This window comes from Cydia strobilella, chromosome Z (assembly GCF_947568885.1).
Source record: "Cydia strobilella chromosome Z, ilCydStro3.1, whole genome shotgun sequence".
NCBI classification, from domain to species: Eukaryota; Metazoa; Arthropoda; class Insecta; order Lepidoptera; family Tortricidae; genus Cydia; species Cydia strobilella.
This window is the reverse complement of record NC_086068.1, coordinates 18,078,184-18,102,396: the sequence shown is the minus strand read 5'-3', so window position 1 is coordinate 18,102,396 and position 24,213 is coordinate 18,078,184. Positions and strand designations below refer to the sequence as shown.

General features: G+C 36.8%; 1 protein-coding gene and 1 long non-coding RNA gene across 2 annotated transcripts in view; both read left to right on the top strand.

Annotated features, from left to right (window-relative positions):
• The window catches only part of LOC134754520 (uncharacterized), a 246,645-nt gene that overhangs the window by 188,519 nt on the left and 33,913 nt on the right, over positions 1–24,213 (top strand). The gene's annotated exons all lie outside the window — the stretch shown is intronic.
• Positions 1–24,213, top strand: part of LOC134754250 (protein scabrous) — a 54,275-nt gene that overhangs the window by 8,276 nt on the left and 21,786 nt on the right. Inside the window, exons 2-3 of the mRNA XM_063690449.1 lie at positions 4,929–5,094; positions 6,266–6,433. Of these exons, the coding sequence (XP_063546519.1) occupies positions 4,929–5,094; positions 6,266–6,433 (334 nt within the window). The remainder of the gene's footprint in view (positions 1–4,928; positions 5,095–6,265; positions 6,434–24,213) is intronic.

Here is a 24,213-nt window from a genome sequence, read left to right as displayed (position 1 = left end):
TCACGAAAATTTGATTCTCGATCAGATGGCGCCACTAGTTTTGGCCTACTCTCGTATAGAGTGCGTTGACTGTTTCGTTTGTTATTTATAATTTTAACGTATACCAGTGAAAGAACATGGGTCAAAATCATATAAAATAATTAATGCAAATAAAAAAATCATTTATCCATATTTAAATATATTTTAACGTATTTTTATAAAGCTTTATTTTTAGTTTTAAATTATGTCGATAGATGGCAGTGAATTTACAGTGGTTACAAAATTTACTATGACAGTACCGCTCTATCTTATTATATCCTCATTGTTATAGCTATCGATAAAAGATGACCATGTGCAGCATTGTAAGAGGGTTCGTAAGAAACAAGGCATTTCTACTACTAAGCACTGAATTCCTAAGAAAAAATGGAATATCATTGTGGCTTGTGGCCCACGGCCCACGAGAGTTAATGAGGATAAGGTTTAACATGGTGTATTTTTCTAACGGCCGCTTAGCACATGGCGAGTTTGCACCTGGCGTCGAAAAAAGTTTTAAAAGGCCCGAAACATGTTCAAAAGGCTCAATTTACTGATAAAAGTTCTATTTGGGCTGGCACGCGGCCCTTTAGGGGTGTGGGTGTGCTTAGAGATTAATCGAAGGTAACGTACCGCCGGCTGCGCTCCACATCTGTTCATTAATTACCTACGTGTTTTAAACAAAACATTCTAATGCAGGCATTAGTTTGCCCTTACAACTTTATTGTATTCTTTATTCTTTATTTATTTTCTGAATAAAAATTATTGTGTCGAACATAGTAGCTTAATAATTAAAATTATGTACATTGTACCTATTAAAAGTTAAAATAAATATTAAAGATAAGTACTTATATAAAATTACAAATTACAATTACAAATGTCAACAGATTTACAAAATTATTAGAATAAAAATTCACATGTACACATCCAATTTAACAATCACTTACTAGAAAATAATTACAAATACCAAACTCAAGTCAAATGTCAGTCAACTTTAAAATAACAAATAAATTTCTATTACAAAAATATAAAACATTAACAATTCAAATGAAATATATTAAACTGGATCACTCAGTTTATACAACGAATTAACAATTAATTTCAATATTGGAGACAAGTGTCTTAGAATAGTTATTGCGACTACGAGCGAAGCGAGTGGTTCTAAAATAGAATCCTGAGCGTAGCGAGTGATTCAACACACGAGAAGTAAAATACATTTGCGCCCGTGTATAACACAAAACTTTTCACCTCACTATAGCGAGGAAAATGCAACATCCACAGGCGTTAGATCATCTTCATCACTGGAATCACTCATTTCTTTACGATATTATAACAGAAAACTCTGGAAGTTGTGTATATTTACGCGAGTCGGTGAGAAAAGTTTTTTAGTAAAAAAATTGTTGACAATGTTGACATTTCTGACGTATGAAATGTCAACGATGCGTTTTGAAATTGCATCGACTCAACTTGTGCGTTCAGAATTATATTTATCATCATTATAAAAAAACAAACGTTTCTTATGGAATTTTAAGGTTTATGACTTAAAATCATTAAATAAAGCTAAATTTGGTATTTTTATTTAGATTCTCAAACCATTTATTTAATGATAATTAATATCGAACGAATCATTATCATAAACGATTTACGTTTTGTTATCTGTCAAGCTACTTAAACACGCTCCATCCAAGGTCAAATTAGTTTCCCCACTAGCGGATAAATCGCGTTTTTCCCCGCTTGTATTGAAGGATAAAAGACAACTTTCCGAGCTAGTGAGGGGAAAAAACATTAATAGCCTTGCTCGTCTGATACAAAATCTGCTATAGAGTAATAGGATTTTTTTTAAAGATACTGTTTGAGTATTTGCGCAACCTACAAGTAGGTGTCATTTTAATACTAGTAAGTAGGTACAACTCATGTTAGATATACCTACCTAAACGCTACATCGATGTTTTCATTATTACAGAGCTCATCTGTTCTATTTAGTCTTTTTGATGTAGGTAATTAGGTACTTGTAGCTTATTTGAATAAGAAAACATATTGAGCATGAAATTATATTCGGTAGTTTTATGGCTATATTGTATTTAAAAATCTTTCATAATTAATTTATTTAGAAATTCGTATAAAGTAATTCCAAATTTCTCCCCAAATTTTTAATTTCAATAATGCTACTGAAATTGGATATTCGCCCTCTTCGTAATGGAGATTATTGCTTCAATAAAACAGGCTGGGTACCTAGACCTACCTGCGAATGCCCCAGCCTTATTAAGTCGGAGAGCGAACAGTTATTTGTATTTATTTTATAATTGCAATTTCAGACAATTAGAATGTTGTTTTTACTCGAATCGAATAATACTTTGATGGAACAATATTAAATGTCGATGGGCTTTTGGCGTGGAGTCCTATTTCCCGATTTCTATGTAGGTACTTGCAGTGATCGGAATAACACTGCAGAGTATAAATACCTAAACTTGGAAGAACAAAGTCATAAATTGTATATAGACTGCCTTGTGATAATATTTTTTTCCGGAACTAAAGTCCTGGAAACGTACTCAGCAAATAATAATGCTATAAATACAGTAAAAAACAATGCATTCCTCGTCCAATACAATCATGCAATGCAATAGGCGTAAAATAAAACAACCAATTTTTATTGTACCTTCTGTATATAACAGTATTATAGTATTTCTTATCTCTAAATAATCATAATCTCACTACTCATTGTAAATACAAAATTATTTAAATTATATATCGGCAAATATACAGTGCGAAAAAAAATGGGCCCTAGAGGGAAAGTGCCTTAAATCCTTAAGTTATCTCATTTTACTTAAAAGAAACATTCTTTTATTTTTAAAAAGAAGCATAAACATAACTGCATCTAAAGTTTTTTTTAATTCGCTTAGTCTCCAGTATTCCACTAGTCGATACGATCTAGTTCATGTTAAGAATCCCCGGCAAGCTGGGCCGAATTGCACCTTCCCATACAAACAGAGTTCCGTTCTCATTTTAAAATTACGTGTTCTATTGTAATGAAACTTTGCACATACAATGATATGAGGTATATCTAGGTCTGTAATTATATAGCTCCATATTATAAAACAAACTAAATAGAGCAAAAACAAGTTTTGTATGAAAAACTTAAATTCGCAGTATTTTTTTAACTATGATATCTGAAGCTACATAACCTAATTACGGACATATATTATACCTTATCCTATTGTAACCACAGAGTTTCAGAGCAAACTAGCTACTCGTTTTAAAATGAGAGCGTAAGTACGTTTGTATGGAAAACCGAGCTTGCCGGGGACCCTTATGTTAAAATTTCTCCAAGAAACATTAGGTATTACACTCGTTTATGGTACAAAATATCCATTAAAATCGAATATTTAGTATTTTTTTAATTTTAAGTCGGTTAGACTCCCAGGCGAGACAAGCAAATGAAAAAAAACTGGCGACATTGACGATATATCATTTAAATAATTTTGTATTTACATTGAGTAGCGTACATGTGTACCTATTTAGAAGAAATATATATATATATAGAAAGTTATAAAAACCATTGGTTGTTTTATTTTACACCTATCGATTGTATTGAACAAAAACGAGGAATGCATTGTTTTTTACCGTATTTATAACAATATTATTTACTTCGTACGTTTCCGGGACTTTAGTTCCGGAAAAAATATTATTCCAAGGCAGTCTCTACTTTATGACTTTGTTCTATGAAGTTTAGGTACCTATTTATACTCTGCATAACTATTCCGATCACTGGTACTTAGTTACCGTAAAACATGATATTGTTGTACAAAAAAACGTTATTCACTTTAGCATATTGTACCCGTTTTTTGCTTGACTGTGAGTACTCATATTACAAGTCAGTTTCGGACTTCGGATTCCTGTAGATATCAGTGTTGATAGTTCCTGTTTGACTAAAGGTTCCTGACGACTCCTATAAAATATTAGGTACTACTTCAATGGTGATTTAATTATTAATTTAACCCCTCGTGTACCTATATTACGATGGTAAATTAAAACAATAATAGCTTGTGTAACGGAAGAGGAAGTCAGAAGCAGGAGACACGCTGGTGCGCGTGCGATGTTGCGGAACTGTGTCCTGCGGCACCGGCCCGGCGCGGCCATGGCCATACGCCATACGTTAGGCCGCCCTTACGCGCCTGGAATACTTTTCTCAATTCATTTACGTCTAAAGTGACTCTGACTATATAACTATACGAATCCTATATCTATTATGCAACTGTTCACTTTAGGTACTGAACTAACATATGCATTACACAAGCATAGCCTGTGCCGTTGTAATCAAACTTTACTAAAGTTTACTCAATTGAAAGCAAGCGCTCATATGAAACAATTTTGTAAAAAGCCTGAACAATAGAACCCTAAATTTTATTTTAAAGGAAAAAATGGAAAAAGTTACACTTCCGGCAGGATTTGAACCCGCAACCTCCGCAATCCGTGCGTTGCTCTTAACCAATTGAGCTACGATACACACGGCGTGAATACATAAGGGAAGGAATGGAAAGATTTGCAAGGTTCTGGTAGGCTTCCGTAGCTCAATTGGTTAAGAGGAACGCACGGATTGCGGAGGTTGCGGGTTCAAATCCTGCCGGAAGTGTAACTTTTTCCATTTTTTCCTGTAACATAAAATTTGGAGTATCGCTCGCAGACGTATCTGCATGTTAAAAAATTGATAATAGAACCCTATTTAATTTTTTAAATAATTTTGGTTATAAAATTCAGTACCTACTACCTAGCTATTTTTAACCACAAAATTAAATTTTAACAAAATCTATAACCTGTAATTTAAGTACTTTGGAGTAACCCTCGTACCTACATATTATTAGGTAGTGTTGGGTACTTCATATTTGGTAACTATGATGTTAACAAATTGTTTCGCACAGGGAAACGTCATCGGCTCCCACGACGGGTAGCCAGTTACAGAACGAGCAAACGACTCTCCAGTGGGCGCGCGCGTCGCTTCAAGAGCTGCGCGGGCAGCTGCGCGAGCTGCGCGCTCAGCTCGACAACTCCGCACTGTTGCGACAGCTGCACGTCATGCGCAATGAGGTTAGCACGTGTTCAGCTCTACCAAAGTTACAGAACGAGCAAACGACTCCAGTGGGCGCGCGCGTCGCTGCAGGAGCTGTGCGCACAGCTCGACAATTACGCGCTTCCGCGACAGCTGCACGTCATACCATAACCACGTGTTCATTTCTACCAAACTTATGTTGTGGATCTAGCCTATAGTGATTGTGCATGAATGCTGGGGCCTGGGGGTCTACCGCGAACCACGAACAAAAACTTTATTTTCTTTCGTGGTTCGCGGTAGGCCCTCTGGACACACTGTTACTTCTAAGCACTGGGTATAATACGGCTACACTGGGCCTCTGGCCTCGGCTACCTCTTTTTAGTACGATAACAATATTTTAAGAACTTTTAAACACAAATTTTGAGTAGGTACCTACCTATTCACCAATTTGATTTCAACCTCAGTGCACTTCTTTTGGCATTTTTAAAATCCAAAATACAAGTAGGTATGTTATATCCAGTCTCTTCATCTTCTATTCAGTGCTCGTGTAAATTCAATTTTATTTACAAGGAATCTGCCAAAGAATGTGGAATGTCGTTTGAATAACGCATGCTCACTCATGTGCCTGTACTGTACGCTGCCTGGCTACGTGGATGCCGATTTCACGGAGTAGTAGTATTACCTAGTAGTGTGTATATGTATGTGCATTGTGCCCATCTATTATATATGCCATGCCAATAAATGGGTGCTGTAGGTATACTTTCTCGAAGGTCTAGTTATATTTAAAGCAGAAACTTTACCGCGCCAGCAGGATAGTTTGCCAAACAAATAGCTCACAACAATTCGCTGTTTTGTAAGTAATTAATTAGGTACTCCGTCCGTAAGTAATACGGCTTCATTTAAGAGAGCAATAAATATTCTATTCTATTCTATTAAGTTACCTATTTAAGAAGTAAATAAGGATGTTGTTGTTTGGTAATTTTACTTAACGTATTTAGGTAGAATACTGTGGTACACGAGGTTTTCATCCACGGATTTGCATCGCAATATGAAAATGCGAAATGCAACTGAGGCAGTTTTTCTACTTGTTTTTCTATTTTCATGCTTGTCTGTTTTCATAAATTTAAGTTAAAAAATGCCTACTTATGTGAATAGGCCTTCTCGCAACAAAGATCAGCGGGGTAAACCTCGAAAAATTGTTTGTTATAGCTGAAGCAAGCTTTAGTGGAGACGTCAGACCTGGGGCAGCTGGCGCGCACGCAGGAGACGCGCGTGGACAAGCTGGATGGCGCGGTGGGCCGCCTGCAGTATGAGGCGCGCCAGGCGCGCGACGCCCGTGCCGATCACCGAGCGCTCATCGCCTCCCTGTCCAAGGAGGTGAGTGACCATTCCATTCCTAATTATTCAAGTAATCCTCGTACCGTGCCGTGTGCATTCAATAGGAGGCCGACACTCGAAGCTGCGACCGAGCGCTTTTACCGTGAAACATGCGTTTTATTGTAGGTAGCAGATAGATTAGTAGGTACTTAATACAAATCACAAACAGACTTTTTAGCCTCGTTAGAGCCTGGCACTGTGTAACATAAGCTATTCTGTTTTTTTTTCTGACATGGACGGAAATTGAATACATTTTAGCAAGAAATAGCTACCAATAATAATTATTTGATAGGTACGTAGTTAAATATACTAAAACTAAGCCAGAAAAGTAACAACATATTAAAAATACATCAGTTGCTTTGCTGCCTTAGCTTATCTTAAACCTGATGAACATATTGTACTTACATATCATACAACATACTGCATACTATGCATGACTTTTTTTTTGTGTAGGTAAGTAATATTTTGGTTTTAAAGTAAGCTTTTACTTATCGGAAAAATAATAGGTATAGGTACCGTTGTACTTATACAAAGCGTTTGTCCGTCTGTTGTAGTCGAAACCGCACTGCACGACAATCGGCAAAAAAGTTAATTGATGACAAAGGATAATACGAATATTAAGAATATGTAAATTGGCATTGTGCATTCCTTTCGCTGGTGCAACTATAGGGGGAGGTGGGGAGGCTTCGTACGCCTTTTGTTCTGAACCTTGTAAAATAAAAACTACATACCTAACAGCTTTTTAAATGAAACTAATGCCACTCTATCGTCCACTTATCTTATCAGTCTATAAAAACTTTTATAAAAAAAAGATAAACCGACTTCAAAAAGGATGAAATAAAATATTATCCTTTTTAGGGTTCCGTGTTTAAGTATATGCGTAACCAACTGATATGTTTGAAGTCGGTGCCAAGCAAAATTTTAAACCATATATTCATAGTGATTTTGGTGCAACTCGATAAAGATGCGGCTATATAAGTATGTACGTTGGATTACCTAACGCAGCGTACTACGTAGGCGAACAACACGCGAATGCGAAGCGGCGCGGCACGGCTCCTTAATGAATCCTTTGATACCTATATAGAAGTGTCCTACGTGGGCGATCTCGTTGCGAACGCGAACGCCTTGGGCCGGCCGCGCCGTGCCGCGTCGCTTCGCTTCGCGTTCGCAAGTGTTCGCCTATGTAAGACGCAGCGTTACACGACGACAATAAACAAACTTTCTGTACACCTCAGAACAGAACACACGGTTGAACCTTCTTGGCGCAGTTCGTACCATTCTTGTGCCGACAAGTGTAAATCTAATACTTTTGTCGTCGTATTTTTTTAAAGAGCATTTCTAACTAAACAGTCTAACTTAACAGTCATAGCACGCAAGTGTGGGATTGGGACTGATTTATTTTCTGTCGCTTATCCAGAGGACTACATTTCAAAATATAAAACAATTCAAGGAACCTTCATGCAAAATTTCAGCTAAAGCGGTTCAGTTGTTTAGCCATGAAAAGGTAACAAAGAGGCAGATATAATTGCTTTCACGTTTATAATATTTGTACAGTTGTAATGGGATTTATAGACATAAAGCTGATTATTTTTGACTGGTATTGTTACAACTTGGAGTACTTGGCTTGGCACCGACTTCAAACATATCAGTTCGTAACGCATATACTTAAACACGGAACCCTAAAAAGGATAATATTTTATTTCAACCCTTTTGAAGTCGGTTTATCTTTTTTTTACTTATAAGAGTTTTTATTTTTCTATTTTTAGTTTTAAGACATTGTTAAGAGCGTGACGCATGAATGAAAAACATAATCATGTTTAACTGTAAATTCGTAAACTTTATTAAATAATCAGAATTTTCCTCGAGTCCGTCTGGGAAATCATTCCTGTCACTAAATCCATTCTCCGCCCCGCCACTGACCCAATCCCTCAAACCCCCCGATCACTCAACCTCACAGCACATCAACCCCTGATCACTGAACCCCTCGACCCTAAACCACCATCCCTTCAACCGCCATTCCCCGACCCCTAACCCCAGACCCCTTAACTCCTAACCCTAACCCCCAATCCCTTAACTCCCAACCCCTCAGTCTCCGACCCATCAACTCACCTCCCCTCAACCCCCAACCTCAAACCCCCCAAACACTAATACCCTCTACCTTCACCTCTCAGTCTCTTTGGTTATTTCCAACACTACCTACATCAAAAATCATAATACACATACGAGGGAAGTTATCAGTAGCCTTACCACGACTTTGACATTGATATATTCGCTATCGTGTGCGTAACTTACTGTTTATGCATCTCGCTCGTACTGGCGTATTAGTGTACAAAGTAAGTTACGAAGAATATTTAGTGCCAAACTCGTGGTTAGGCTAGAGTTGCACTACATCAAATTGGTGGTATTGGTGAGGAAATGCTTGAGTTACTTTAGAAAACACCGAAATTACCATACACGTGCCTTTAAAAATTGAGGAGTTCCCTCAATTCCTCACGGATTCCATCATCAGATCAAAACCAAAAATATTACAAAAAAAACACCTTGGAGAGGTAACTTCTTTCAAACAGAAAAAGAATAACTCAAATCGGATCATGGGTGCCGGAGTAATCGCTGAAATCATTATCATCAAAACAATCATCATCATCAGCTCCACTTCATCAATTTGGTGGTTTTCGAAAAAAAATGCTCAAGTTGCTTAAGAATACGACCAAATCAGTATACATGTGCCTTTAAAAATTGAGGAGTTCCCTCAATTCCTCATGGATCCCATCATCAAAACAGCACCAGATTAATGTGGGACCACCTTGGAGGTAGTTCCTTTCAAACAAAAAAAGAATTGTTCAAGTCGGACCACGGGTCTCGGAGTAATCGCTGAACATCCTACATTAAAAAAAATCATCATCACTATCTTCAAAACAATCATCATCATCAGGTCCACTTCATCAAATTGGTTGTTTTCGAGAGAAAATGCTCAAGTTATTTATGAAAACACCCAAATCACCACAAATCACCATACATGTGCCTTTAAAAATTGAGGAGTTCCCTCATTTCCTCAGGGATCCCATCATCAGATCAGAACCCGATTAATATGGGACTAACTTGGAAGTAGCGCCTTTCGAACAAAAAAAGAATTACTCAAATCGGACCACGGGTCTCGGAATAATCGGTGAACATACATAAAAAAAAAATTGCCACAACCGAATACAGAACCTCCTCCTTCTATGAAATTGAAGTCGGTTAATATAGTTGGTCAAGCAAATCTTGTCAGTAGAAAAAGGCGCGAAATTCAAATTTTAAATGGGACGATTGCTTCACACCTAAATTTTTTTAAATTTGCCGCCTTTTTCTACTGACAAGATTTGCTTGACCAACTATAATAACAGCGTATTTCTGATTTGACACAGCATTTCGGCCAAGTTTTTTTTTAGTTTCCCAAAAATTGGGAATTGTACGAATGCATCATTCGTTTATTTCCGGGATTCATTATTTTCTCGTCTATTTTACCTGTTCCAGTCACTTTTTAGGCATAATTACATCATTTTGATTACTTTGTAAATTGATTTGAACTGTTGTGTATTTTGGGTACACAATGTAAGAATGAAATATAGTATATTTAATTGGCTTTGTGCAATGCATAGTTTGGGTGCAATATGCAACATTCGCAACGAGGCGGGAGTCAGAATCAGTCAAACCTTGTTTTGAGCCTAGCTCGTTTTAGGGATAGATATACCGATTTCTAATAAAAGTTTACGGAGGTTCACAGAAGGTACAAAGAAATCCCTTATAGGGATAAGCTCGCCTTTGTACCTAAATTTATATGAATTTCATGTTATCAATTTTTGTTTTGTACAATAAAGTGATTTACTACTACTACTACTACACTATAAATACATACATTTTGCGTGAAATAATGCAAGATTTCATAGGTCCACCCGCCAACCTGACGTCAGGTTGGCGGGTGGACCTTGTTTTGAGCCTAGCTCGTTTTAGGGATAGATATACTAATTTCTAATAAAAGTTTACACAGGTACACTGAAGGTTCAATATAGCTGCATACTTTTAGTGCGGTATAATGCAAGATTTCACAGGTCCACCCGCTATCTTGACGTGAGAATGAACGATTTTTTTCTTTAAGACATATCTCGTTTTAGTGAGAAGTACACTGGTTTATATTAAAGGTACACTGAGGTACACAGAAGGTACAATATGTTTGTAAATATTTCGTTGAAATTGTTGAGGTTCATACCTGACATCCTGACGCTCACGAGATATGACAACTGCTTTACTGGCGCTTTAGACACTATTAGTTTGGTTTTATTATTTGCCAATTTTTTTTTGCGGTTTTACTGACATATTTAAAAGAGAGAGCACCGCTTTTTATCGATATTATCAGTCTATTACTCTATCAATACGGTTAATTTATCTAAATAAAATAATACTTGCGAGCAAATACCTACTTATCAACTCGTTACAAAATATAAAGGTTTCGTAATTAGATATATTCATTTCAAGAAAGCAAATTAAATGGATTGAATTTTCTGATATTTCAAACTTTTTGCATCATCATCACAAAGTTTAAGGTAATATTTAATAAAGACAGAAATAAAAAAAATCACGATTTATCGATATCATCCATAAACAGTGGTGTTCTTTCCCTAAGACTTCTCAAAAGCCGCACTCAACATTTCGGGCCCTAGTTATAACGATAAACCAGCAATTTAGTTTATTGTAGCCCTAATAAAATTGCTTGCATAGTTTTCAACAGACGATTAAAAATTACTACTAACGCCTTGTTAAGAGTTATCAATGTACCCATAATAATTTAGGTGCCTATAGAAATTCTATTTATGTTACTTTGCCAACATCATTTATAAAACCATTTATCATAACAGCGAAAGCCTAATGCTTTGACCCTTTTTTAAATGTGTTCTCTAAAGAAGAGCTTCAGTTCGTCCGTAGAGGACCCGTTGAACCCTCATCATCTTCCAATAGGGAATCGCATCTTATGAAGCGTAAATTGCAGACATGAATTAGATTTTTTACTAAGTATCAAGATACCAGTTCAATACTTAGTGGTTTCGTCTAGTCTAGTGTAATACTTACATACTTTCGTATTTTGGTATTTGAAATTTTTATTTAGTTATATTAAAATCCGTAATTACCTATTTTAATTTATTGTTAGTTGGACGGTAGGTACACGCCCTTCCTACTTGTAGTCACAAGATAGACGATGCGTGCTATTCTTAAACCAATCAAAGAAAATCTGGACAACTGCGAGTCGGACTCGCCCACCGAGGGTTCCGTACTTTTTTAGTTTTTGTTGTTATAGCGGCAACAGAAATACATCATCTGTGAAAATTTCAACTGTCTAGCTATCACGGTTCATGGGATACAGCCCGGTGACAGACAGACGAACATACTGACAGTGAAGTCTTAGTAATACCGAGGTCCCGTTTTTACCTTTTGGGTACGGAACCCTAAAAACATGGGGATAGGCTCTATCAGGGACACAGCCGCAGTGAAACGTGGCGTGGAAAGTTATTGCAAAGGCCACTTAAGGCTGCTTATAGGGACGCCTTAGTGTAAAGGGCGCCGAAGGCGCCTGGATGTAAGGCGCGCTTCGCGCGCTTGAATGTCGGGCTTGCCCGACCCTACAGTGTGAAGACTGTATGAAAGAGCGAGCTTCGCGTACTTGAATGTCGGTCGGGCTTTGCCCGACCCTACAATGTAAAGGGTGCCGCAGGCGCATTGTATGTGAGACGCCCGACCTTACAGCGTAAAGGGCATCGCAGGCGTCATAGCGCGCTTTTGTAAATTCGTAAATTCTATTCGCTAATTCGTAAAAAATCGTAAATTCTATCAGTAATGTTTAGATAATTTTCGGTCATAATTATCATTATTATCAACAAGTGGTCGGTCATAAAATGAACAACATTTGATGGGAAATTTTGTACCAACATCGTTGTACTGTACTACTATACCTTTACTTTAAATTACTTAGATTAAATTATTAGATAATATACCTATTCACAGCAATAAGTACTCGACACCGATACTGATTATGATTAGTAATAGGAACTTGAGATTGTCAAGCAGCCGCTGTACGTTCTGTGTCCCAACCCGCCCCGCCGCCGCCGCCATACTTACATTCTAATGCATTATTTGAGGAGATGAATATGTTCTATTAGGGTTAAAGTGGATTGTCAAGAACCGTTATTGCTTTATCTTAGAATCCGTGGTATATTGCGTTGGTTTTATGCATTAATTTTCGCGCACGGTGACCTCAATAAAACAAGAGCAGTCGTGAAGTTTCTGTAAAAAATGCCACATTTTAATTCTTTTTCAGCTTACTATACCATATATATAATAAGCGGTATTTGATTTTATAATACTTCATTAAAATCGCGTAATAACACTTTTTCATTACATCTGGTTTTTGATCCGAGCGGGTTTTTAAAGACGTTCACCTTACGTTTCACCTTAAAAATTGCAACAGCCGCCAGTATAGGATATGATAGAACAAGGACGATCACTCACATACGAGAATAAATATATTATGTTTATGTATATCGGCAGGTCTACTGCTTTCAATAGGATAGGTAAATTGGATAGGCTCTGGTGTAGTTTGGCGAAAATATGAAAAGTTATCGAATAACGAAAACGTATAATCGAGCGATAACCTCTTGCGGGTTCGAGGGGAGTTTATTCCTACTCTCCACATATACTGGTACAGGATACAGTTTGTTTTTCTGAAATTGCCAATTTGATGTCACAAGGCGCGCAATTTATGAGTGGGGAATTTAAAATTAGGATATGCCGTTTTGGTTTCTATCAGCCTAATTAAACATTCTATTTAGGTAGTTTTCAGGTTCCGTGGTAAACTTGTTAATCATTCCTACTAAATAATTTCTAATACTATTATATCTCAAATTGAATTAGGGCTTAAAATTATAAATAGTTAATGAAAGTACTTAGCTATGTACTTACATATTTAAGTATAATTATTTTATTTTTAAAATGTTGAACTTATTTGTACTATTTATATTGAAAGATACCTACATATTCAGAATACTATTTGAATTATTTCTTTACACTTATCTTGGCAATACTCTTGACTCTTACGTATAGGGATAGGGAGTAATTATAGGAACTGCAGTCATGAACTTTTAAAACCTGCCCTTATTACCTTAAACGAGAGTGAATTTTGGTATTCGCTTTCTGACTGAACGAGTACAAAGTCACCCCTCTAGTTCCTATTTACTGTTTTATTAAAATATAGCATAATATATAAGTTCGAGTTTGTTTGATTATAGCAATCATTATGCTACGAATTTTATTTTTCTGTATCATGTTTATAAAGTCTATTATTGCTTGTCGAGGAGTTTTAATAACAGGTGTTATCCCTCTTCACGGTCCGTGATCGTAACCGTTGGCGACCGTTGCATTCGTAATTGAGTACCTATTACTACGAGTATAACGTGTTTAGAGTTTGAATATCGCTAAGTTCGTAAGTTCGTAAGGTCGCAGGAAGCGGATTAGCGGACTCTGGGACTGGCAGGACCGGCTGATTGTTTGATGGAATGCTGCGAGTGTATCTACTGTACTGTACTGTCTCAGAGTAATTCATTATCGGATTAAGATCTTATCTTATCAGGTAATGTCTACAGGTGATTCTTGTATTCAATATTAAACAAATTGGATAAGTATTTAGGTAGGTACATACGTGGCGAATATTTTCGGTAATGCGGCGTATATTGTATTGCTAAAGTATTCAAAAATAAAGAAACTTACATACTTACACACACACTTTACAAACATGAATCGTGAATACATTACACTCTTTTTTTTGGGCAGTCGTGTACTTAATAAGTTATAGAAAAATATCGTAATAAATATATGTAGAATTTCTTTTAGGTATTTAGATATGAAGGTAGTAAATAAATCGTTATTATATTGTATTCAATACATTTCAGAACAACAGGCGTTTATTTGGTTCCATTTAAATAATAAGTCGTTGACAGGTCCGACAACGCGACAACCATGTTTAGCAAAATAATAATGTTTCACTAAATACCTAGGCTTTATTCGGAATTAAAAGTTAGAAGGCATAAATAGGTAGGTAATAAATGAAACCTTCGAAAACTTTTCCGGTGATAAATTATTGTTAAAAACAATGCTTTCCGAAACCATTTGCTGCCTCAGAAAAAAACAAAGACGTAAATAATCAGCTATAAATTAAATAACCTTGATTTTGCACAGGTGGACAGCTCCTTTTACAGATCGCTATTGAAGCGTCGCGAGAGCAATACAAAACGAAAAATAGGGTCAGCGAACCGGGCAGCGCCCCATCTACCTATATCAATACTCGGCGCAATGCAATTACTTTTGTATGCGGGTGCTCGGCCCTAAATAGGCAGGTACACTAAATGGGCCCAAGCACTTAGTAATAGTACCACTAGGTAGGTACCACTAATATCCATTACTTATGATACTGCCAATAAAAGTAAGTAGGTAGGGTATGTCGGGGACAATTGAAATACGTTATGATTGAAACAAGACAAATTTCTTGTAAATTACAATAGCTGTGCATGTGACGCAATATTCAGGCTATGCGGTCGGTCAATACATGTTTTGTGAAAATTACAATAGCTGTGCATGTGACGCAATACTCAGGCTATGCGGTCGGTCAATACATGTTTTGTGAAAATTACAATAGCTGTGCATGTGACGCAATACTCAGGCTATGCGGTCAGTCAATACATGTTTTGTGAAAATTACAATAGCTGTGCATGAGACGCAATACTCAGGCTATGCGGTCAGTCAATACATGTTTTGTGAAAATTACAATAGCTGTGCATGTGACGCAATACTCAGGCTATGCGGTCAGTCAATACATGTTTTGTGAAAATTACAATAGCTGTGCATGTGATGCAATACTCAGGCTATGCGGTCAGTCAATACATGTTTTGTGAAAATTACAATAGCTGTGCTAATAATAATGCTATAATTGAAGCTTTTGACTTTTGTATGAAACACAATTATGTATTTCTACAAAAAATCCTTATCGTCATATGTTGTTGTTGCATTAAAACACGTTTGATTGTATGTATAAGGTAAATCACAACAAAGAAGTCTAGATGTATTAAAAACAAATTGCATCTCTTTCTTTGATCAAAATCTTCAGACGCAGATAAATTGTGAAATGTTTGTAATTATTTGTGAACTTTAGTTGATCTCATTGAAAACCATGATAGTTATTTAAAAAAGATCAGAAATAGCAAATTATCTTTCATTTTGCCGAATATATTAAGGTGTTTTAAACGTCCTCACATAGTGTTTCAATTAACATACCCATGGGTTCATTTGAACCACTTTTCCACATTATCTTTAATTCCCTATCATTACGTAACCATGGGCGATAGGCTTTTCAAACACATTTTATTTAAAAACTAAATAAATAAGCCTTAATAATGCAGCCACATACCCTTCTAACTGTAAAAATAAAATAGTTACAGGCGGTTAAACATAAAGTGTTTCAAACGTCCCCGTCCTACCCTACCTGCCAAGTGGAGAGAGCTCGATTTAGAAGTAAGTAGGTATGACAAAACCATATTACCTACTTCTAAATAATTTAGTCCACTATTATTAAGTCCTCACAAACTGAATCGACATAAAATAATCTTTAAAAAAAAGTAAAACCGACTTCAAAAGGGATAAAATAAAATAATTATTATCTCGTTTTATATGCGCTAGCAAACTGATACGTTTGAAGTCGGTGCCAAGTCAAATCTTAAAAGCGTAATATAAAATTAAATATATTCCATACGTTCAGTTTTTGGCAATTGTAAAAGTAAATAAAAAACCGGCCAAGTGCGAGTCGGACTCGCCTACTGAGGGTTCCATACTTTTTAGTATTTGTTGTTATAGCGGCAACAGAAATACATCATCTGTGAAAATTTCAACTGTCTAGCTATCACGGTTCATGAGATACAGCCTGGTGCCAGACAGACAGACGGACAGACGGACAGCGGAGTCTTAGTAATAGGGTCCCGTTTTTACCCTTTGGGTACGGAACCCTAAAAAACGTTTCATGCAATAATTTAAAATTCAATGTCACAATAAATTAAAGTATTTTAAATTCTTTTTAAATTTTTGCACTTCGGGTAAGTTTCAAGTTTTAAGGTCTGGGTCTGAAGCCATCAAGATTTGAGGAGTTGGACCTCATCAAAACTAGATCTTACCACAAATGTTCCTTTAGAATTTACTTGTGCTTAAGCATAGAAATGTCAGGTCTGTGCTTGTGCTCACAGAACTGGATGACAAAGAACAACTGTCAAGCTTTAAAAGTGCGACCAAAAATGAAATACAAGTGTGTGCGTAAATTGTCTATGTGAGATCAAAAATAGTGATGTCATGTTACGACATATTAATAATCTATCGGTGTTTGATTGCTTTATCGACTACTTTTTTCAAATGTGTTCCCTTTGTTTCTTTTATCAAATATTTTTATTTTTATCTGACCATTTTTGAGTTAGACAACGGCCGCGGATGGCCAGGAGAGTAACACAGAAATTTTTAAATTGAAAGATTAAACAAATCAGGTAGAAAACTATTAAGATCTTGAGATTTTTTTACTATTTCTCTGAAACATTTTTGAATAAAAATGTTTGCCACAAACAACAGAATATTTATGTGGAGTTCAAGTTTCCCTGTTAATGGCACGCAACCATTTCCGACGTAAATCAGGGTCCTTGGGATATCTGCAAAGGAAGGGGCAGGGATATCAGCTTATTTATGTTAAATTTACCGCTAAACATGTGCACCTTCAGAAAGGTATAACAAGCGTTATTATTTGAAGTCGGTTATAAAGGTTAATATGTTAATGATATCTTGTGAAGAAATAATTACATATGATCATTTTTTCAAGCCCTAGCGTAAGGTTTATGTTTTTACACAAAATATTCTAAATTATTGACTAATATAATAAAATATTAGCACACAGCGGAAGAACAACTTAAAATGAACTGTATCGGCTTTTTACACTTTTTATGCTGTTAATTTGACAAAATATCGTTAAGAAAACTTCGCTCGGAATATCATAATTACCTGTGAAATGAGTATTTGCCTGGGTTATTTGGCCCTGTGATACTGCAATCCGGCACACTACATGACACCATCTTCACTACATTACTTTATTCCACGTTTTCTTCCTGATTTCTTTATTATTTTTTACATTAAAAAATTCGGCAATACGCTCCGGGTCGACTTGGGCCGACCTGTCACTCAAAAATGGTCACGTTTTCTCATTTGTAGTCTGACTCTTTCGCACTCATGGGATGTTCATATACGTGGGGCTTCCCTTTCCTACACTTCAGCTGTCTTTATGCGTAAGCATAAAAATGCGGTCTGTGCTTGTGCTTAACAAACATAACGTAGAGGATAAATTGTCAAAATTGAAATATACGTTGTTACAGAGTCCCGTTCTGGTCATCATCAGTAGTTACACTTCATCAAATGGTACTGTTTTGGATGAAAGATGCTTGGTTTGTTGATGAAATACTAAAACCGATATATGTATGCCTATAAGATTTGAGGAGTTCCCTGGATTCCTAATGGAAACCTTCATCAAAACTGGGTTTTTACAAAAACGGGGCCAACTAGGGAATAGGGACATTCAAACAAAAAAATAATTTTCCAAATCGGTTCATAAATGACGGAGTTCTGAGGTAACATACATACAAAAAAATACGGTCGAATTGATAACCTCCTCCTTTTTTTGAAGTCGGTTAAAAATAGACCTTGGAGGATATAACCACATGGATTGGAGACGCCTTGTCTGTAATTTTCTGTACAAAACAGTGTGCCGATTTTTACGGGGGAGGGGCACGTCAAATGTATACGTAACGTAAAAATAGCCATGTCAGATAAACGTAGCATAGTCACTTTAGAAAAAAGTCAAAAAGCATTAATTATAAACAACGCAATCAAAGTGCAGACAACTAACAACCATAAACGGTGATTAAATTATCGGCGCGTGGTAAAAGAGACGCTATGATATTTCCTCTTTTATTGTATGTATATACAGAGTATAAGCATGTGCAGTGTAGGTTAACTCAAAGACGCGAAATTGGAGCGTGTGAACGTACCGCCGAACGGCACTGCGAGGATTAAGCGAAGCTTGCATTGTCGGTAAAAACGACCCTCACACAGGCCGCGGCTGGCTGTTATTCTACCTCTAATGTAAAAACACGAGCATCAAATAAACCGATATTGCGATATGAGCAATCTTTGGTTACGAATGCTTACGCCAATTGTATAGAGTGAAAGAGAAAAAGGATTATGCTGCCATACATGAAACTGTCAATACATGAATATGTCTTTCTCTTACCCCTGGTCGCTCGGTTTCATGTCTATAACTACTTGTATGTATAGTATGTCTATGATGCAGTATGAAAGCACCTACTTGTACTTAAGTCTATCGGCCCAGGAATAGTACATTGTGCAACGTGAGGGGGGGGGATAAGTAAAATTTTGCTAACGAGGTCTGTAGATTCACGACAGCCGCAGGCTGGAGTGAATTATAGACTCGAGTTTGCAATATTTGTACCCCCGGAGTTACACACAATGTTTTTGATCACACTTGCAAAGAAAAACTAAATTTTAAGCGAAATAATTCTTACATACGGTAACATTTCAGATAATCGTCCGCCATTTTGTAATTTTTTGACTGGTTAGTCATCGAAGGCACGGACCCGTCCGGCATTCAGCCACTATTGAAAATTGTGAAAATATTTTTTTTTACGCTGTTGGATGTTGTCATTTTCACTTATCCTACCCTTCGGCACTTAGCTAATACAACTACATATTTAATTATCTACTGCTTCACCTGAGCGCTCGACTCGACTGCGAATGCTAGGCAATGGGAAAACACTGCCAAGTTGCCAACCGGCGGTGTGTGTCTTGCTGGAGGATTCCTAACAAAAAATCTGATTACCTTCTGATTACCTATATCTGTAAGAATGTTGCCACCTTGTGGGAATTGACATTTGTTAAAAGCAATTTTATAAATAATTTTAGTCATGGTATAAATAGGTATAACTAGAAGGGCATGTAACAGGAACAAAATAATGTTGAAAAGTCGTATTAACTCTCAAGTGCAGGTCCCAATGTTTCATAATGCTTAAGTTAAACACTGTTTCGCTTTGGTACCTAATATAATCTTGAGAATAACAACAAAATCACAGCTCGTTAGTGGCTAAACATCTTGGTGAAATGCAATGCACAGCAGCTGATCCGATTTTACGTACCTCTTCACGTTTCTATAAACTACCTACTTGAAATAAAACTATGAAAACGGATTATATCGCGTATATTGAATTTATAATACATCCCGACGTTTCGAACTCTTTACAGCGTTCGTGGTCAACGGGTGACGATAGTCACGGGGTGATGTCACCCGTTGACCACGAACGCTGTAAAGAGTTCGAAACGTCGGGATGTATTATAAATTCAATATACGCGATATAATCCGTTTTCATAGTTTTATTTCATGAGTAACTATCGCGGTAACCGAAGACAATATTAACTACCTACTTATTAATACTAACATTTTGTTTTTAATTTATATTTATTTTGATATTTCTCCGCTGAAGTACATAATGATGATGCAAAAAAAACCTGAGAATATGCTACTTTGATCAATGTCTTTGCTGAGTAAACTAGTTGTTGGTGGCTGAAGCATTATCAAATACATACACGTATATTTATAATAAGCTTTCATCTGGTAACCCAAGTTCTAAAATATGATTACAATAGCCTTCGCTATTGTAATCATTACAATAGTCTAGGCCTCTTAAGGCGGTTCCCTGAGCCAGAAGGCGAAAAATCTCCTCATATGATCCTGTTTTTCTAAGAGGTGTTGATATTTGTAGACGTGGAAAAAATATATGTAGTTCTTGACTCTTTAATATCATAGCTTCCGATACACGAATTATGACACTTCGCTCGATACAATTAATTCCCAAAGTAACCTCTAACTCGGACTTTTAATCCAACTTTACGCGGTTATTTATTATGTGATACAATAAACAAAAAAAGAAGAAAAAACAATCTTAACTTAAATAGTAATTTCATAGCTTTCGAATTTCGATATTGTAGGGTAACGTTTTTAAAATAAATAAAAATCGACAAAATTCGATCAAAATTGACACTTGGCGCGCATGATCTTTCCCGTTCCTTCTTGCGAAATGTGACAGAGACAGCGGCAAACCGATGGAACGGCCTTAAGTAATAAAATTACGAGGTGAGTTGCAACATAGATGTTTCAACCTACCTCATAGTTGTATTTTTCATGTTTACACTTCTTTCCCCTTTTTGTTTACAAAAAACATGGACTTTACTTAAAAACATTGATAAGTCGAAATATACCTATCTAATCCAAACATATATTTAAAAAAAACTGGCAAAGAGCATGTCGGGCCCTGCTGAGTGTAGGGTTCCGTTCCGTAGTTACCCTTTCCTTCCGTCACAATAGGCTCAACGGGAGCTATTAGTATAATATATAGAGTCAGACCACAATAACTCTGCAGCAATTTTTATAGCACAGACGTGCAAGTGTTATAAACGTCATAATTTCCTGAGATAATTGCAATTTCATAGAAGTTTGACGTTTACAACTACACTTGCAAGTCTGTGCTATAAAAATAGCTGCAGTTATCTTGATCTGACTCTAGTGTCTCTAGTAGATTGTTAACCAAGGGTATAATAGGCCTTTCACCCGAGTTAAACACTACTTTTCATATCGAAAGCGAGAAAACCAAATAAGTCAATGCAAATTTGCATAATTTATAACAGACCTATGCATCATTTTTTTTCTTAGGACTTACTTGCAATCGGAGACTGCATGTCTGTCTGTAGATAAATAACACATAGCGAAAAATATGTAGATTCCAATATTTATGAATAACACATATTTTAGCAAACTGCAGTACATTTTAAAATAATGTGCACATTAAAGTATGAATAGCAGAGCAATTGCCTCTTTTACTTTTAAAATTTTTACTTTTTCGTTCTAAAACTGCCCAATAGTCAACGGCATTACTCATACAGTCAATGAAACTATTTTAGAGAAATTAAATAATAATTTAATGAGTAAGATAATCAATTTATAGCTTACATTTTACTTTATTCACATGAATAATGCCAAATAACAAAAAACCAATTTAATGTGGTATTTAATAACGTTTAACTGTGGCTGTAGGTACGTCTTTTTACTATGAAGAGGAGACTTTTTCCGATAACTCAAAAACGGCTTAACTGATCATGTTCGCTATAGCTTTCATTTAATTTCTATGTTAAGTTCTATTTCTACGATTTTTTTGTTCATATTTTTGGACCCATAGTTTAAAAGTTAAAGGCCTCCCCTTTTTTCGGAGCGGTTATTTCCCAAAATATTAACTTTATCAAAAAATTATTGTTGAGGACCCCTATTCAGACCTATCCAACGGGTACAGGGTTGAAACGAAAAAAAATTGCATCCTCACGTGTAGGTGAGGTACCCTAATTTTTTTTTATATATATTTTACTAGCGACCCACGGGTAGTTCAACTAATTAACACAAAACCTTTACAAATTATACATATAAACCTTCCTCTTGAATCACTATTAAAAAATTCCGTTGCGTAGCTTTAAAGATCTAAGCATACATCAACGGACAGACGGACAGACAGACAGACAGACAGACAGCGGAAAGCGACTTTGTTTTATACTATGTAGGTAATTGACCATGCCAAATTGCAGCTTTCTAGCTTTAACGAACACCGAGCAAAGCCGCGGACAGACAGACAGTAGTTGACCACGGAACCCTAAAATATGCCAAATCTGATAAAGAAATGGCCTTGAAAAAATGCCGAGAAACTTACTTTTAGCTCTAACCGATGTAAAATTGCAACTGCTCATCTGAGGTCTAAGCCATGTATGTACCTATTAAGAAGTTGGTTAAGGGGCCCACTGACTACCAGTCCGCCTGCAGTCTCACTTCTCAGATCTTATCGGGCGGCCTGCAGTCCTAGACCAATAACGTCCACACACATAAGCGATTATTGCCTGCCGGCAATGGCCTGCTACCACTCTGCGACTACAGACTAGCAGTTGAGAGTCGTCAGTTTTCCGTCGTACGGCCGCCCACCAGCAACCGTCTGATATAAGTTTGACAGGGCCCTACAAATTGACAGTTCGCCAGACGATATCGCTTGTCAGTTAATCGCAACAGGCCACACATTAACAGTTCTATTTTAGATTTCGGACTGATGATGGACTGACGACTATCCGGACTGACGACTCTTCGATTTCGGTCAGCGTCGACAGATATCTGCCGGAGAGTCCGTGGCCTGCAAACCAGTTAAACACACACTATCAGATAGCCGGCCGTGGGCCTGTTGACCGTCATCTCGTGTCAGTCGAGCGCCTTCGGAAGGAAAACGATACATTTTTTTGTAGTCATATTTCTGGCATCTGTATAATAGTTGGCGAGATATGGACGTTGTGTCCACTTACCTTTGTGTTAACTCACCTCGGTCTGCCCTACTGTTGACTGACTGAATTAAGTAGGTAACTTTGGTTGACTAAGGGCCTAATCTAATCTCAGGGGTAGCCTGAAAAAGTTTTCAGTTTATAGAGCAAGGAAATCTCTCTAATTAGAGTTTTTACTATGTTTTTAATACAGTTGCTCAAAAAGTGCTACTTTATGTAGCTGTTTAGCGTGCGGAACTTTTTACATTCCATCTTTTATTTCCGTTGCCGCTATAACAACAAATACTAAAAAGTAAGGAACCCTCGGTGGGCGAGTCCGACTCGCACTTTGCCAGTTTTATTTAAGTTTAATTTTGACCGTAGTAGGGTAAATGGACATATATACATACCCACGCTCGAAATACATTACCGTCCTTCTGATGCAGTCGGTTAAAAATACCATTTTATACAATTTTTTAACCGTAAATGTATTTTTACCCGACTACATCAGAAGGAGGGTAATGTTTTTCGAGCGTGCGTATGTATTTATTTGGCACGCCCTACAGCCCAGACGACTGTACGGTTTTTGACATATGAGATGTGGTTGAACTCGTCAGAATTGTGATAGTGACATAGGCTATATACATTTTGAAAATGGCGCCCGCTAATGAGAAAAGGAAAGGGGGGATTTTTTTTTCATACTATAGCAATACGGGTGAATAATATAATGAAAGCTAGTGAAAATACCATTTCAAAAAAATATGTAAATAGTCAAGATTCTTATTTGTTTTAATAATACATACATATAATCACGCCTATTTCCCGGAGGGGTAGGCAGAGACCACGGATTTCCACTTGCTACGATCCTGACATATCTCTTTCGCTTCCTTCACTTTCATAACATACACGCTCGCCGGTTTAGGGTGCTCTTGACCTGGCCTTTCTTCAGGATTTCCCCGATCTGATCAGAGAAAGTCCGCCGAGGTCTGCCCCTTCCAACTCCCGTTTCTACCTCTTCCTTATACACTCTCTTTGTTAGTCTTCTTTCACTCATTCTTTCCACGTGTCCAAACCATCTCAACATACCGTTCTCAATTTTTGTCACTACATCTTCGCTCAGTCCACACTCTGCCCTTATCACACTGTTCCTAATTCTATCTTGTAATCTCACACCACACACACTTCTCAACGCTCTCATTTCCACTGCATTCACGTGGCTCTGATGCCTCATAATGATGATGATGATGATGATGTTTTAATAATAGTTGCAA